This window comes from Polypterus senegalus, chromosome 2 (assembly GCF_016835505.1).
Source record: "Polypterus senegalus isolate Bchr_013 chromosome 2, ASM1683550v1, whole genome shotgun sequence".
NCBI classification, from domain to species: Eukaryota; Metazoa; Chordata; class Cladistia; order Polypteriformes; family Polypteridae; genus Polypterus; species Polypterus senegalus.
This window is the reverse complement of record NC_053155.1, coordinates 149,645,918-149,664,611: the sequence shown is the minus strand read 5'-3', so window position 1 is coordinate 149,664,611 and position 18,694 is coordinate 149,645,918. Positions and strand designations below refer to the sequence as shown.

Genomic DNA, 18,694 nt, shown 5'->3' with positions numbered 1-18,694 from the left:
TTTTTGTATACCTGGCCATCTTTAACAGACCCTTATTTGTTAAATACCCTATCTGGAATAAAAACATCAGGGAACACACATACTGTACTGTAATAGACCACTGGTATTTGAAGTAATCGTGCCTTTAACGTCAGTTTCTCAGTTGTAAAAATCTGTTTACAGTGTGTTTGATATTTTTCAGGATATGAGAGTTATTTGGGCACTGCACTTCCTTTTCAAACTTAAGAATAATCTTACATTTTCATTTAGCCCTTCTTCTACTTTGTCAAAACATTTTGTTCAGAGTCACAGAGGGCTGAAATTACCCTGGACATATGGAGCACAAAAGAATAAGCACCCTAGTTCATCATAATCCACATACACAAAACCACACAATGTGACACATTAGGCCAGTTTGTGTTTAATGCTCATTATATTTATCTGTGTAATATAAGGGTTGATATCAATATTAAATATTCAACTAATATCCGTAATAATGATGATGTAGTGCATTGTTTTAATTTTTTGGTACCTAAGAAAGTGGAGTATTTATGCTACAGCATAAGTAAATATTTTTCAGATTGTAATTTGTCATGTGCTTTTATTAAACTCCTGAGGAATTTTTTGAAGGAAGTACAATATAATAGCTCATTAAAGAGAAACCAGAAACACTTCAAATCCTTGCTTTGTGGTGCATTTCACAGAGACTATGTCACTGGACTGTAAACTAAGGTAGAAGTTAAATTCCCATCTTAATCATTGCATTTACTTGGCAATTGCGTAATCTACCATTGCTCAACTTATAGAAATGTGGAACCAGCAGTGCTGTACTGATAATGCCTGACTGATTTGGATAAAAATATTAACTAAGTAAATGTCTAAAATATTTGCACCAAATGCTGTCTCTAGCTCCCTGTGACACTGCAAGGGAAAATGAGGATTTAGGGAATGGATTGAGGAAGTCAGATAAAATGAAGAGCAGTATTATATTTTTCAACAATACCATGCTAAATAGCCTTCCATGTGAAAACTGTGGTATGCATTGCTTCATAAATTTACGAGATTTTAATATTTGCCATTCTGTTATATCTTTAAAACCATTCCTCCTTCTGCTTTCCTAAAAGAAGTATGTCACAGTATCTATAAAAACCACTAGAGGCCAGTAGAGAAAGCGTGTCATCATAGTATACCTAAGCTGCTTAAGCCTTGCTTTAACCCCTTTTTTGAGGTTCCATCATATATGATGACATTTGCTTTTTACAATGAAGATTAGTGTTAAATTAGAATCAATAAGGACATAAGTGCATCTTGAAGCAGAGGACTTACAAATCTGTGTTATATAGGAATCCAAAAAACCTTTTCACTTAAAATTTCATGATTTGTTAAAAATGTCAAATTTAGCCAACATCTCATCCAAATGTTATTCCTTCCTTGGTTCCCTGCTGGGATAGGCTACAGCTCCTGATGTCCCTGTAATGAAAAAGTCTATTTTAGAAAACAGAGATGGATGTTAGATTTACATTATTTTTTACTGTTGTACTCTAAGTAAAATAGACAAATGAGAAACTAACAATATTTGTAACAATTCCTGTATTGAAAGTATAGGCCTTATTTGTTCTATTTTATTGAGCATTTAGAGTTTTGTATCAGTCAGGATTTTTTTTAAATGTTTGAGTGGGCTCTAAATTTAAAAAGTGAAGATTGTTTATGAGAATGAAAAAAATATATTTCTGTAATTTGTTCCTTTGCTCTCTCTGTCTGAAGCAGGAGACTTCACACCATCCTGGAAGCAAATGTTGGGTGGAAATGAGTCTCCAGTTCAGTTAAGAATATACACAACACTAATTGCTCATAATCCTGCAGCACTGCTGTTATAGCAAAAATGGCCAGTTACATAAGGAAATAATTTCTAATAAGAGATAATTGATAATTCTTCATGGGTTGCGTTGTATGTTTGAGGAAATGTTAGTTTCATTATTGATGTATGTTTTCAACCAGCAGAACTTGTGTAAGTCAACTTGTTTATGACATTTGTAGAATAGGCTCATCTAGAGAGAAAGGGATGGAATATGAGAAAATAAAATATTTACACATTTTTTTCAGTGCTTGATGTCAATGCATCAATTCTACTGATTTACTGCAGTCGGTATGAGATCATATGTGGAGATGCAGGTATCTATTGGAAATCTTTCGTTTACCCAAACCATGTTTTAACTTCTTTGGATGACGTAGTTTTCAATGTCTTAGAAATTTGTTAATGTGAAGGGGTTAAAAAAGGTCTATAATCAGAGTTCTTGGTTTGGAAATGGAGTGAATTCTAATTCAGTGCTGAAAATGGAAGGGAAAGTTAAAGTAAAAAAAAAAGTACACATGCTGGGACTTTCAGGTATGTTTAGAGACTTTAACTGTTTTGAAAGTTGAAGCATCTTTAAAGTGAGTTCATCAAAGATTTGTTACTTTTTATTTATGAAATGTTTTTATAACTGTGAGTTCTATTCAAAGTAGCAAATTCTGAAGGTAAATATATGTGTTAGTAGGGCCCGAAAAATATTTTTAACAGCATTTGACAGTATCGTATAGTTAAAATCTGAGCTCAAATAGCCTTGTGGGAGCTGAAAAAACTTTCAAATCAAGAGGTGAAACAAATTGCTGTTGTTAGTTGTTGATTAGGAAGGGTTACAGCTAACTGAAGTTATATTTGTTAAACCCAATATTTTTGAAAGAAATACACGATGGAGACTAAAAAAAATCTGTTTCAGTTTTAAGGTAAAATTATTGGTTACAACAGTTCATGAAGAATAGTAGGTGACTGTGTCACTTTGCCGATAATTTTTACTGTCAGATAAATATGGAAACGTTAAGATCTGCAGCTAATTTAGCTGTAACTTTGTTCTTGTATGTAAATACAGTACATCTGTCATTGACTCAGAATTACAGTGATATTACCTAGGGTCATCGGGTGGTTGGGGTTTTTCACATCAGACACCCTTGCCCAGGTGACCTAGCCAAGGATAATCATGCCAACAGCTTGTGCTTAGATTGCACTTGCTTCTCCCTATGGGCCACCCCTCATGATCCAGAGCCTTCACAAGGACCTTTCTGCTGCCTTGGCAGTGTTCTTGATAGCTCTTCTCCTCCTGTCTCAGATGGTACCAATTGTACTGAAGGCTCTATTGAATGATCGCTCTGTAAAAGCCTCTGCAACCACCCTTAATGGGCATACACCTTGCCTTCCAGCCTGGTTTACGGCAGTCCAACAAATATCCTCATACTTATCCCTCTTCCTTTCCTAGGCCTCCTCTAGTCAGTCCTCCCATGAGACTCTCAGTGCCAAAAGAATGTTCTTCATTCTTTGTGTTATCAGGAGGGTGTCTGGCCTCATGGAAGTTGAGACAATGTGCTGTGGAAATTCTATCTGCTTCTCCAAATCCACAGAGAGCTGCCCATCCTGAGGAGTTGCCAGGACTCTCCTGCTAGCTTCTTTTTTCTTGCTCATGGCTGCTCTCCAGCCTTCACAAAGTTGCTCATGTTTATCTGCGCAGTTGGACAAATTCTTCATCTGCTCTTAATTTGTTTCAGCACCTGCTTAGCCTCCTGGTATACCAGGCTTATTCTACAGCCTTTGGGCAGCAGCTCAAGATGTGCTTCAGTGTTCCTCTGACTGGACATTGTGGACAAACTGGAGGCTTCACTTTGCCCAAGCTAAAGAGATTAAATTGTCTAGGCTAAAGGTCATATACTGCTTGGATCACTTCACCTCCTAAAAGTCAGACCATGACACCTACCAATCTATGGCCTGCTCCCACCGTGTTCAGGCCCCGTGCTGTGTCATACCAGAGCTTTGCAGGACCTCTGTTCCTTCACTGCAGCTTGTTTCCTGTTTCATTCTTTTCTATACAAGTCGGTTGCTTAAATTTGTTTTTACTTTTGTGTTATTGAACATCATGTCATGTTTCCTGCTAGAATTTCCCACTGAGACTGAGGTTCATGCAAGCACGATCCACTGTATGCTCATAACTCATATAAGAAAGAATGGCAGGGTATACAGTATATAGCATTGTACATACCAAATAAATAAATAAAGAAGTTTACAACAGTGAATTCAGAGAAAAGCGTAACAGACAACATAATTGATGGTCTAGCACACACACACAGGTTACTTGAGCATCTTGACAGAGAGGTAAACTGAGAGAAGGGGAATGAAGTCAAGTAGAGCTAAAAGCCTTCCTGAACGGATGAGTTTTGAGTTGTTTTTTAAAAGAATTCATGGAGTCAGCTGACCTGATTAATTTCGGTAGGTCATCCCAGAGTCTGGGCGCTATACAGCTGAAGGCCCTGTCACCCATGGAGTGTAGATTAGTGTGGGGCGCAACAAGATTGCCAGAATCAGAGGACCTTAGTGGGTGGGCAGGCACATAGTGATGGAGAAGGTCACTGATGTAGTTTGGCTCAAGGTCATTTAAGGCTTTGTAGGATATTAGTAGGATTTTATATTCGATTCTGTAAGACACAGGGAGCCAATGAAGGCGGAGCAGGATGGGTGTTATGTGCTCGCTGCTGCTGGTTCGAGTAAGGACTCTTGCAGCTGAGTTTTGAAAAAGCTGGAGCTGTGATATAAGATTAGAAGGGGCACCTGCCAGCAGCAAGTTACAGTAATCGATGCAGGATGTGATAAAAGCATGGACAAGTTTCTCAGCATTAGAAAAGCAGAGGAAGGAACGAACACGGGATATGTTACGGAGGTGAAAGTAAGAAAGTTTCTTAATGTGATTTATGTGGGCAGAATAAGAGAGGGAGGAATCAAAAATGACACCAAGATTCTTTGCAGTAGAGGCAGGTCTGATGAGATCACCGCCAAGATGGACTGGGAAGGAGCTCATTTTATTAAGTTGCATTTTAGTCGCAATTTGCAGGAGTTCAGTTTTGTTGCAATTTAATTTTAAAGAGTTCTGCTCCATCCAGGTTTTAATTTCACTAAGGCAGGTTGTGAGCTGAGAAAGCTCTGATGAAGTTCCACTTTTAACATTGAAGTAGAGTTGAGTATCATCTGCATAAAAACGATAACCCAGTCCATAGCTACGAATAATATGGCCAAGGGCAAGCATATAAATACAGAAGAGAAGAGGGCCGAGGACAGAGCCCTGAGGAACTCCTTGTGTGACTGGCACTGAGCTGGACCTGCAGTTGCCAAGAATAACAGACTCTTGCCTATCAGTCAGATAGGACTTGAACCGCTGGAGGGCAGTGCCAGAGATACCCAGCATGTTCTCCATTCTGGACAGTAGAATGTCATGTCTGACAGTGTCAAACCCTGCACTGAGGTCTAATAGAATTAATATGCTGGTTTGTCCAGAGTCTGCTGCCAAAACAAATCATTGGTTACCTGTAGCAGAGCAGTTTCACAGCTGTGCCGCGCCCTGAAACCAGACTGAAGGGGTTTCATCAAGTTATTAGTGGTTAAATAATTGGTGAGTTGGGAGGTTACAACACGCTCAAGAGCTTTTGACAGGAAAGGTGAGTGGGAAATAGGCGGGAAATTGTTAAGATTGTCAGCATCAAGACCAGACTTTTTTAACATTGGGGTTACAGAAGCGATTTTAAAAGTGAGCGGTACAGAGCCAGTGTCAAGGGATGAATTTCTTATTGTTGTAACAGTTGGGATTGTGGCATGAAGGCAAGATTTAAGTAGTTAACTAATCATTAACTAATCTGTTAAAAAAAAGACGAACTTTCAGTTTCTACCACAAAGAGGAGATTTTGTGCTGCAGTTTTGACAGGGCAAGTGGTAGTAAGAAAGCCATTCCTTAAAGAACAAAATAAGTCCTTGAAATACCATCTGTGGACTACTGCAGATTGGGTAAAGTCTCCCTTCACAGTAGAAACTGAGACTTGCATTTTTCCACCACCACTGTTGAGCTGTTCTTCAAACTGTTATGCTGAGAGACACCTCACAAGCAAGCTGGTGACCCTCAGAAACTTGTCTTCTGATTGGGTAGTGACTTTGAATCTGCCAGATCTCTTCCTGTCAGTTTCTTACAGTTTCCAATTGCCTTTAGATTATGTATGACACCGTACTCACTTGACACTTCTATGCTATTTCTCTAAAAGAAATGCCTACAATTCTTAGGGTAATAATTAGGGAGGAATATTTTGGACAAAATTAAAGAAATAAGCAACAAAAAACACATTTAGTGACACATTTATTTATTTTTGCTCACAATTTATGACACATTTATTTATTTATGCTTACATTTCATGCAATTTTTTTTTTACACATTTATTTATTTATTTTCATCCGAAATATTCCTCCATAAATAATACTGATTTTAGTTGTTAATTGCCATTATCACTGAAATACTGTACTGTCATAGTAATACTTCAGAGGGTGAAGTAATACCAATGTTGCTTTATTAAGAAAAACAGGGTTTTTAAGTAATCAACAGAAGTTGGGACACCTGTGCAAATTGCTTCAACGTGCAAGACTTAATTTGCTTTAATTTCTGCAGAACATCTGTAGGTTGTAACCTATTAGTTGTTCCCTGAAGAAGGCCAATTTACTGTTTTTTTTGTTTTTGCTAACCTGGCGGTCTACTGCTTTCCTTTTCACCATCTTCGGTCATTCACTGCATTTCAACTGATGACATTTTTACGAAAAACTGGAAAAAGTAAGGTGTTCTAAAACCAGTAGAGTGTGTGTGTGTGTGTGTATATATAGATATATGTATAATATATATATATATAGATATATGTATAATATATATATATATATAATATATATAATATATATATATATATATATATATATATATATATATATATATATATAATATAGGAATTGAAAGTTTTATGTAGTATTGTTTTGCAAAATGCGTATTGTAAATGATAGACTTGTGTCAAAGATTATGTCTAGGCTACTGATTTAAAAAATGAAAGAATCTTGTTGAAATCCATATCATTCCCACTAATTAATAACTAATTTTCTTTGAATGCAAAATATTACTGCTCATTCAGGTTTTAACGTCACTGACATAATTAATCAAGGACACATTAGAAGAAATGAATGTAGAAATTAATCTGTAAACTAGTGAAGGATATTATGTTTTCTGAGTATATCTCCCCGAGGCTATTTCAAATTTGAAAGCAATTGTATAAATTTCTCAGTAAAGAGTCCTGACACTCTTTGTCTATAGCAACATCTATGACAGTGGGACTGCCCTCCAATTTTTGTCTGTTTCATGTATCACAGTTTTTAAAAACATTGCCTTGTCCTCCAGAAACCCCTGCACAATTCAAAATTGTACACTATTCGCATGCTACTCCTAGCAGATCATATTCCATAGACTTGGTTCAGAATTTCTCCTGTAATTTCTCCCAAGTGAATGCCCTTAACATCACTTGGGAGTGACACCTGGTTTCAGCCTTCTGACTAGGAGAGTCCAGTTTTTTTACATTACATTCTTCCTATAAATAACTCTTTTTCTTAACATCTTCTCAACTTTTTTTCTTTTCTTACACCCTGCAGGAATTGAAAAGTTATGAAGAGGCATTTTTGGTCTATTTGTCAAGTACTGAACTCTTATTAGACATTGCTATAGTTGATATTTCTTTAACCCCCCATTTTCAGTATTGTATGGGGTTTTAACAAAGGATTACAGATAGTTTTATGTGGGTCTGTGTCTTTTAATTTTTCTTATGTAATTTTTTGTGGACTCTACAATTATGAGCACTTTGGTTTTGTCAACCGGTTGAGTACTGGGTACTGGTTCAGAGTTCAAAATGCTGCTTTGGGTGCTGAGACGGTACTCATCTATTTCACAAAAATTCCTTGGTCTTGACCTGTGGTTCCTGGCTAGCCTTGATCATGGCATGGATTGGCTCAAAGAGGTGGGGAGTGAGAGAGAGCTGTAACTTTGACCCTGTGAGAGCAGTAACAGACTTGGAATTGGTGCTGGTGGGAGTGGAATAGTGTCTAATAGCAGACACACTTGTTCAGTGGAATTGAAACATAGCCGAGCATGGGGACTCAGGCTTGAGCAGTGTGTAAATAGCAGTCCTTTTAAGGGTCACTTCCCCCCAGTTAGTTATTTTTTCATTTGTTTGTTTTTTTTTCATTGTGCTTCCTCATTTATCACCTGACAGATACTTTCATTCTGCACAGGTTGAGGATTTAATTCCGTAGTTTGTGAGACAACTATGACATCAGTGATTTTTAAAGTATCGATTTTATCATTAAGGAAGAACAAAAATTTTAAATTTTAAAAATGTATCAGTTAATGTTTGTAATTACAGTTGCTGTGTTCTCTGCCATTTCAATAGATAGCACATCACAAACATCAACACTGCTTTTATGAATCCTGTACCAAGTGACATATAACATACATTTTATTATTACAAATGTTTGTTATGCAGAATTTGTTTTATTTCTACATGCATTCCAAAATACATCCCAGTAGATGATGCACTGCAATCATTAATGTTGATGTGTGTAGAAAGGTAGAACAGCTGATGAGCACATAAAACCATAATTTTGTTTCTTTTCAACTAAATTTAAATACATTTTCCTCTAGTGAATTCTTTGTTTCACTTTTGAATGAAACAATCACCTTTTGACATCGATTAATTTATAGTACTAGTTCTGGGATTAAATTGTTGTCCTGGGTGCCAAGAGACTATATTTTTACTTCCTAGAACCCTGTTTCTCTGTTAACAAATCACCCCGTGGCTGATTTTGTGACCCTGTCTTTGCCAGTACCCTGACTTCAGTGTGACCTTTAAACACCAAAACCAGATCAGAAATGATCTAATTATTTAAAAAGACCTAGTCAAATTTTTAGTTTGCCTGATGGCCAGATTGCTAATGGTATTGTGTGTGTGTGTGGTTTGTATTTAATAAGCAATGTTGACAAATAAACCTTACTAATACATTATAAACAAATACAGCTGTTTATGCACAATGTAATTGGCAACAACACAAAGACCCCATTCCATATCAGTAATCCTGAAGAAGTAACAGATCCACTGGTTTGCAGTCGTGGTCATGTGCAAAACCTTGGTGGGCTCTGTAATTCCCATTGAAGTCTTGTCTTGCCAATGCATTTGACACAATGTCGGTCCTTCATCAGAGCAGTAAGAGATTTCATAACTGTTAGGTATATACAGTAGGTGCATGTAATTAACATCAATACAGAATTACATTTTTACAAAATTACATTCCATATACAGTATTTAAAACAAAAGTAATTACTCATGAAGTTATATGTGGAGATCAGGTAAGAACAACCCAATCTCTGCTGGTGCTTCAGCAGCCCCACTGGATAAAGTTGCAATAATCTACATCTATAAATATGTACTATCTCTCGCAGTAGTCAGTGTCCTCGCCAAAGGTTTATTTTTTGTTTCCAACCCCTTCAAAACTAAGATTGATCTGTTTTTTTTTAATTAAACTTAAAAAAAAAAAAAATAGTTCTTACATGTATTATAATGATTTGTCTGTTAAGTCCACTTTTATCTCTTTGGGCTCTGTTGAGCTATGTATGTATTGACCTGTTCTGTAATTTGATATTACATGATTCAACATCAAAGGAAAATAATGGTAATAATATATATATATAAAATATAAAATCACACAAGGAGTGCCGCAATGGGCTTTAACAGGCCCTGCCTCTTGACAGCTCCCCAGCCTTGACTCTCTAAGAAGACAAGGAAAAACTCCCAAAAAAGAACCCAGTAGGGAAAAAAATGGGAAGAAACCTCGGGAAAGGCAGTTCAAAGAGAGACCCCTTTTCAGGTAGGTTGGGCGTGCAGTGGGTGTCAAAAAGAAGGGGGACAATACAATACAATACACAGAACAGAACAAATCCTCAGTACAGTACAGTATCTTAATTAGGGTCACAAATAGTCATTTGAAATAGAGTGTTATAAACATCTTTAACATTACTGTATCGCTACAACAATCGATATTGTGAAAGATTTTATCAAGGCACCTGTGTCTAATGATCTTATCGATAAATGCATTGCAAATTCTTTATATAAGCCATATCCATATATAGTGGTATTTTACTTACTTCCTAAAATATATAAAGAAATTGTTAACCCTCCTAGATGCAGTTCATTGTTGGCAAAAGGTTCTCTTTTGTAGCCTATTACGTTGTATATTGATTTCAACATGAAGTACTTAGTTTGTTCAGCCAAATCATATATAAGAGATCCTACAGATTCCATTTTTAATTTAAGCAAGATTTTTATTGGCCAAAATTGTATTCTAGTCGCTTTAAATATTTAATCACTCTATATCTGTATACCTCAAGAAGCAGTTGTGACCACTGTCAATGAGGTACTTAACCGTTGGTCATCATTTATCCCTAGGTATATTTATTTTATTTTTTAATTAACTTGGATGGCTGTGCTGTGGAAATTTTTGTACATTTGAAGGTGTAATATATCATCGATACTTCTACAGGCTTCCAGTTTTCACCCCTATTCTCTGAATATCAGCCTTCTAGTTAGTAAATTTTTTTTTCCACTTGCACAGGATATGTTCAGATACTACAGACTTTGTATTGAAATATAAAGTTTTTTACTGAAATGTGTGAAAACAGCATATAAAAGAGTCTACATATACACAGAGATTTACTTTTGCAGTCTCCTTCTAAGAGCAATTCGGACAGATTGGTTTATATTCTCACTTACTCGTATCCTGGCAAGCAGGATTAAGTGAAATATTTTAAAATACTGGCATATATTACAATTAGTACCTTGTTTTAAGGAACTACCACTGTTTGCCTTTTCCCACAACAAAAACATGCGAGATTGGGTAGTCACAAAGCTTGGATTGTGGCAGGCAGCACACTAGACATCACGCATGAATAAAACTGGGACATTTTCCTTGTTTAAACTGCACTTGTTGCAGTAATATTTTTGAAGGTGATATCTTTAATATTAGAGGCATAAACTTAAAGTTGACACATTTTTCAAACTGCAGTAAAAAAGGAGTAATATTTATTTTATATTGCCCATTCTCTTATTTTTACATTGGTACAACTCGATTTTGCATACGTAGCTGGATCATAGAACATCAAAGCAACATATGCATTCATTCTGATAAGCAACCAGTACCTAGACAATTGAATGATAAAATGCACACCGAAGTGATGCTGATGTACTTTATTATTGAAATTGTAAAACCACACTCCATAGGCAGCTAAAGCCTTATATATCAAAATAAAAATAAAGGGTATCCATAAGTAATTGAAAGCTACACAATACTAATAACTCTCCTACAAAACAGGATGACTACAAAATTTGGCAATAACAGTTAACCACAAAACAAGGAAACTTTCCACCTCCAGCAATGGAGAATCACAAGAACTGTGTGTACCCTTACCCAAGATCAATGGTAACAACTCAGTTCAAATATAACACTGAGCTCACCTCGAGTAACTGTTCACAATTTATAGATCTGGTATGCCTCACTTCTTAATAGAAGAACTGCATCAATTCATCATTAGAAGTGATGACATAAATATGGCAGCATCCCTGTGACACTTTATCCCTACGCGATAGTTAGTTAGTTTCAAAATAAGTAGGCCCTAGCTTCAGGTTTCAATTTTCTGTTTTCTTCACTTTTTTCTGCCGTAAACTACTGATATCTATCTTCTATCTTTGCTTGCCTTAGTGTTAGTCTGTTTTGGTTATGACCTGGGTTCTCTCACTATTTTTCTTGTCTTGCATTTTTTATCTCTTAGTTATCATTAATTTTCTAACCATGATCTTTAGACTCCATGCCCATCATTAAAAAAGTAATGCCCCAGGATCACTTTCCATAACACTGAAGAAAGTGAGATGTTATCCATCCATCCATCCATCCATCCTCTTCCACTTATTCGAGATCGGGTCGAGGGGGCAGCAACTTGAGCAGAGATACCCAGACTTCCTTCTCCCAGGCCACTTCTTCAAGCTCTTCTGGACATAGTCCCTCCAACGTGTCCTGGGTCTTCCCTGGGGCCTCCTCCCGGTTAGATGTGCCCAGAACACCTCACCAAGGTGGCGTCCAGGAGACATCCTGATCAGATGCCCGAACCACCTCATCTGACTCCTCTCAATATGGAGGAACAGCGGCTCTACTCTGAGCCCCTCCCGGATTTCTGAGCTTCTCACCCTATCTTTAAGGGAAAGCCCAGATACCCTGCTGAGGAAACTCATTTCGGCCACTTGTATTCGCGATCTTGTTCTTTCGGTCACTACCCATAGCTCATGACCATAGGTGAGGGTAGGAACATGGATTGACTGATAAATTGAGAGCTTTGCCTTACAGCTCAGCTACGTTTTTCACCACGACAGACCAATGCAGAGCCTGCATCACTGCGGATGATGCACCAATCCACCTGTTGATCTCACGCTCCATTCTTCCCTCACTCGTGAACAAGACCCTGAAATACTTGAACTCCTCCACTTGGGGCAGGATCTCGTCCCCAACCCTGAGAGGGCACTCCACCCTTTTCTGGCTGAGGACCATGGTCTTGGATTTGGAGGTGCTGATTCACATCCCAGCCGCCTCACACTCAGCTGCGAAACGATCCAGAGAGAGTTGAAGATCACGGTCTGATGAAGCAAACAGGGCAACATCATCTGCAAAAAGCAGTGACCCAATCCTGAGTCCATCAAACCAGACCCCCTCAACGCCCAGGCTGCGCCTAGAAATTCTGTTCATAAAAGTTATGGACAGAATCGATGACAAAGGGCAGCCCTGGCGGAGTCCAACTCTCACTGGAAAAGGGTTCGACTTACTGCCGGCAATGCGGACCATGCTCTGACACCGGTTGTACAGGGATCAAACAGCCCTTATCAGGGGGTCTGGTACCCCATACTTCCGGAGCACCCTCCCCCACAGGATTCCCCGAGGGTCACAATCGAACACCTTTTCCAAGTCCACAAAACACATGTAGACTGGCTGGGAAAACTCCCATGCACCCTCCAGGACCCAGCTAAGAGTGTAGAGCTGGTCCACTGTTTTGCGACCAGGACAAAAACCACGCTGTTCCTCCTGAATCTGAGGTTCGACTATCTGATGGACACTCCTCTCCAGGACCCCCGAATAGACTTTTCCAGGTAGGCTGAAGAGTGTGATCCCTCTGTAGTTGGAACACACTCTTCGGCCCCTTTTCTTAAAGAGGGGGACCACCACCCCGGTCTGCCAATCCAGAGGCACTGTCCCTGATGTCCATGCGCTGTTGTAGGACTGTCTTGGTTGACACGCCTCTGCAACATTCAGAGCTGGGATGCATCTCATCCACCCCGGGGCCCTGCCACCAAGGAGTTTTTTGACCACATCGTTGACCTTAGTCCCAGAGATGGGGGAGCCCACCTCCGAGTCCCCAGGCTCGGCTTCCTCATTGGAAGGCATGTTAGTGGGATTGAGGAGGTCTTCAAAGTACTCCCTCCACCAACCCATAATGTCCCGAATCAAGGTCAGCAGCGCACAATCCCTACCATATACAGTGTTGACAGTGCACTGCTTTCCCCTCCTGAGATGCCAGATGGTGGACCAGAATCTCTTCAAAGCTGTCCGAAAGTCGCTCTCCATGGCCTCCCCAAACTCCTCCCACGCCTGAGTTTTTGCCTTAGCAACCACCGAAGCCGCATTCTGCTTGGTCTGCCGGTACCTATCAGCTGCCTCCAGAGTCCCTGAAGACCTGTAGGGCTCCTTCTTCAGCTTGATGGCATCCCTCACCACCGGTGTCCAACAATGGGTTCGGGATTGCCGCCACGACAGGCACTGAACACCATACGGCCACAGCTCCGGTCAGCCGCCTCAACAATAGAAGCACAGAACAGACCTCATAACACGTTTGGGCCTACCTGGCCTGACCGGCATCCTCCCCCACCATCAAAGCCTACTCACAACCAGGTGGTGATCAGTTAACAGCTCTGCCCCTCTCTTCACCCGAGTGTCCAAGACATGTGGCCGCAGGTCCGACGACACGACCACAAAGTCGATCATTGAACTGAGGCCTAGGGTGTCCTGGTGCTAAATGCACATATGAACACCCCTATGCTTGAACATGGTGTTCGTTATGGACAATCCATGACGAGCATAGAAGTCCAATTATAAAGCACCACTCTGTTTTAGATCTCCTTCCTCCCAATCACGCCCTTCCAGGTCTCACTTTCATTGCCCACGTGAGCATTGAAGTCTCCCAGTAGAACGAGGGAGTCCCCAGAAGGAATGCCCTCTAGCACCCCCTCCAGGGACTTCAAAAAGGGTGGGTACTCCAAACTGCTTTTTGGCGCATACGCACAAACAGTTAGGTCCCGTCCCCCCACCTGAAGGCGGAGGGAGGCAACCCTCTCGTTCTCCAGGGTAAACCCCAATGAACAGGCTCCAAGTCGGGGGGCAATAAGTATGCCCACACCCGCTTGGCGCCTCTCACCGGGGAAAACTCCAGAGTGGTATAGAGTCCAGCACAGTCCAAGGAGATTGGTTCCAGAGTCCTAGCTGTGTGTTGAGGTGAGCCCGACTATATCTAGCCGGAACCTCTCGACCTCGCACACTAGCTCTGGCTCCCTCCCCTTCAGAGAGGTGACATTCCAAGAGCCAGCTTCTGTAGCTGAGGATCGGACCACCAAGGTCCCCGCCTTCGGCCACCACCCAACTCACACTGCACCCAACCTCCTTGGCCCCTCCCATAGGTGGTAAGCCCATGGGAAGGGGGACCCATGTTGCCTCTTTGGGCTGTGCCCGGCCAAGCCCCATGGCTGCAGGCCTGGCCACGAGGCGCTTGCCATCGAGCCCCACCTCCAGGCCTGACTCCAGAGGGGGGCCCCGGTGACCCGCGTTCAGGCGAGGGAAAAAAAAGTTTTCATTCTTCATAGAAGGTTTGCTGAACCGATCTTTGTCTCATCCCTTACCTAAGACCAGTTTGCCTTGAGTGGCCCTACCAGGGGTATAAAGCCCCGGACAACAGAGCTCCTAGGATCAATCGGACACGCAAACTCCTCCACCACAATAAGGTGGCGGTTCAAGGAGGGGGTGAGATTGTGTTTTCATAAATAATTAAGTGCATATTCATTACAGCGAGACTCTCGCAACCCACTGGCAGCCCCAAAAACACACATCATGCAAATACATTTCAATTCCTTTGTTTAGAACCTCTGTCTTAATGCCCCACTGCAGTTTGGTGTCTCTTATACATCCTATCAGAATTCATAAGGTCTACCAGACCAGTCACACTGGTAGCAGTGAACCTGTTAATTGTAGTATATCATGAATAAAGGACCTGTTCTTGTTCCTTGATCTCCAAACCAAACCTTTGGCATTGTCTACTGTCAAGTTTAATTTTCAGACTCACTTTTCAGAAGTGAAAGATTAAGACTACTCCAAATTCCTATCCATATGTTTGCATTTCCTCTCCTGTCATAGTGGTGCACTAAGTACTGCTCTTGGGTCACAGCTTAACTGCTGTGCTAGTGTCAAAATTGGTTTATTTATAAATTGCAGTGTCTTATCAATTTAGAAATTAAAAACGGCAGTGATACACTAACCTTACCTGAACAATTTCATCAATTGCCTTCCTCAGAAAATCCAAATTCAGTATTGGTTGAAATGGTAAAAGAAAGTGGTTCAAAGGAAACCTTGTAATATTGTCCAGTTAAGTACATTTGTTATTGACATTTGACAATTAAAAAAAAAAAAAAAAAAATTAAAATCAAGTGTGAGAAGAATTGATGACCAACCAGTATTTATGATTTTGTTTTATTACTTGAAATGTTGGAATTTTCCTCTACAAAGCTCCTGAAGCTGGGTGTCTGTGTGCTTCAATGTTTGTGTCTGTTTACAACAGACAGACAAATTGCAGCTTCACTTCTGACTGGAAGTTCTTCTTGTGGTGCAAAAAAAAAAATACTACTACAAATAATAGTAATATAACTAGGTTCCAGGGTGCACAACTTTCTATTCCCCAATGGTGCACTGCCCCTGTGTATATTTTGTAGTAACAAAACATCCATAAGATATTTTAAACTTTTTGAACTCAGTAAGGTTTACTAAATCCAGTTAAAATTATCAAGAATTTCAAAATTTCTTGTATACTGCATTTATAGTATTTGTATAATCTAGCAGTGAAATGTTACGCTTCAGATGATAATAGTAATAAATAATATGATCATTTCTAATAAATGTAAGTAAAAATGTAAGCAAAACAAATCTTCATTCTTACCAGTAAAAGGTTTTGTAATTAAAATATTTATACATCAAGGCTTACAATAGAACAACCAGATCTAATTCATGTATATATATATATATATATATATATATATATATATATAAAAATAAATGTATACAGAATATATCTGCATTTTCCCTAGAGATTTGTATATGACAACCTATTGAGTGGAAACAGTTTGATGTTATTAAGATTAATGAAAAGATACAAAAGCAACTAAAACAGTCTATAGCAGTTTCTGATGATTAAAGGTGTTGATGAAGTTCTTGATTCCTGAATGTGATTGTTTGACCAGCTGATACAGAGGAGAGGAAAACAAAAAACTCTTATGATGGGCCATTGGAGAAAAATAAACCTCTGGAAGGCCATCGTCTAATGACAGAAACAAGCAAATCAAATAGTTAAGTCTGATAGTAATCAATTTCTGCATTATGAAAGTCAGAATGACCTAGGACACCCTCCCTGGGCACACTTGATGCAGTTAGCACAGTCGATAATAAGGTTTCCTAATCCTTCTCATTTCCTTCAGTACCCCAGGTGACTGCAGAATAGAGCACTTTGAGCAGGTGTGGGTGGCGCATAGCAGCACCACACAGGATGGGAGACGTAAAACATAACATGACAAAATTAGATATGCTGTCTAATTTAAAAATAGTATAGCTTGAAATGATGATAAAACAGTTCACATATCTATCTATCTATCTATCTATCTATCTATCTATCTATCTATCTATCTATCTTCTATCTATCTATCTATATCTATCTATCTATCTAGTATCTATCTATCTATCTATCTATATATATATATATATATATATATATATATATATATATACAGTGATCCCTCGCTATATGACGCTTTGACTTTTGCAGCTTCACTCTATCGAGATTTTTTTCTCATACACGCTTACGTCACTACGCATGCGCTTTATGAGAACTTTTATCTAAGCCCTACGATGGCTCCTAAACGTGCTGCTTTTTCTAAGCCTTTTGACAATAAAACTAAGCGCCGGAGGAAAATGCTTACTATCCAGGAGAAGGTGAAACTCTTGGATATGATTAAAGATGGCTATACCCTACAAAAGCCACCTCACGCAGATGCGCTGGAAAAATAGACAAAATTATGTCTCTGGAAATAATTAATGTTGATGGAGTACAAATGCCTCACCGCGTAGTAAATATCAGGGGAGATGGTGCTTGCTTATTCTCATCTGTAGCTTATTTAGTGCATGAAACTCCGTCTTTAGTGGTACAGATTCGGGCTGACATTGTACGACTTTAGACAGGCACTCGAGGGGATAAAAAAAACTTTTTTTCGGTTATGAATGGGCACTTTGATGTTCTCATTCCCTACACTTACATGCCTGATGTACACGTGGAGCGCACAAAAATTGAGGATAAAAGTCGGTCGCCTTAAAAAGGCGAGTGCGCCTAGTAATATGATATTTGTAACGTCTAATATGTCTTATTTTCTCTTATTTTGTCTAATATATTGGGTAATATGAGTATAATGGTGACTAAAGGGTGTTATTTCATGTCTAGAGGGCTCTAATAATGTTAAAAAACGTATTTAGAAGGTCGTAAACAGGTTTTCTATACACTAACTGCAAAAATATTCGATTTATAAATAAAGAATCCTACTTTCTCGAAAATTCATTTATCACGGTAGAGTCTGGAATGAATTAACCGTGATAAACAAGGGTTCACTGTATATATATATATATATATATATATATATATATATATATATATATATATATATATTTTTTAATTTGCTGTTTATTTGGATCTGATCTTATCTATAATGTTTGAAGGCTTTGTAAAATGTAACATTAGATATTTCCTGAACTGTGGTCTTTATCTTCTAGGTTTTAGCTGACAAACATGGTAATGCCCTATGGCTGAATGAACGAGAATGCTCCATTCAAAGAAGAAATCAGAAAGTTATAGAGGAAGCGCCCAGGTATTGTTGTTTCATGTATTTCTCCAAATTCAGTTAACTGTACAGTTTAAATATTGTATTTATTTTATGATGGCGATGCCTGCAACATTCACTTTTTTAGGACTTTTCATTATCCATAGAACATTTTTAATACATTTAAGTAATGTGGAATACCCATAAAGGGCTGGGTGGTCTTTTGGTGTTGGATGACATAGATAATTCATTTCTCCAGCATTTTTGTCAGCTGGAGTTTTTATTCTCCAGTCTTCTCTGGTACTCTGATCATTAAACATATGTTAAAAACTAGCAAAATACCTGCTCTTCGCAGCGGCGAAGTACTGCCTTAAAAATTTTATTAAGAAGAAAATTAAACCTTTTTAAACTGAGGTAAAATATACCAATAATTATTTGTTAAGGATCTCTTTGTATACCACATTGTGAGTTCGGTCCTCCGGTTGTAATATGACCAAGCTGTGCGCTGAGCTTACTCTTAAGCATGCAACGTACAGTTGGCCATGTGAACAGTAATCCTGTTTCAAATCTCACAGCTTGG

The 18,694-nt window shown here is 38.9% G+C and overlaps 1 protein-coding gene across 1 annotated transcript in view; it reads left to right on the top strand.

Annotated features, from left to right (window-relative positions):
- pcca (propionyl-CoA carboxylase subunit alpha) overlaps nt 1-18,694 on the top strand; it is a 644,470-nt gene that overhangs the window by 254,736 nt on the left and 371,040 nt on the right. The window contains exon 11 of the mRNA XM_039744810.1: nt 18,068-18,162. Within this exon, the coding sequence (XP_039600744.1) occupies nt 18,068-18,162 (95 nt within the window). The remainder of the gene's footprint in view (nt 1-18,067; nt 18,163-18,694) is intronic.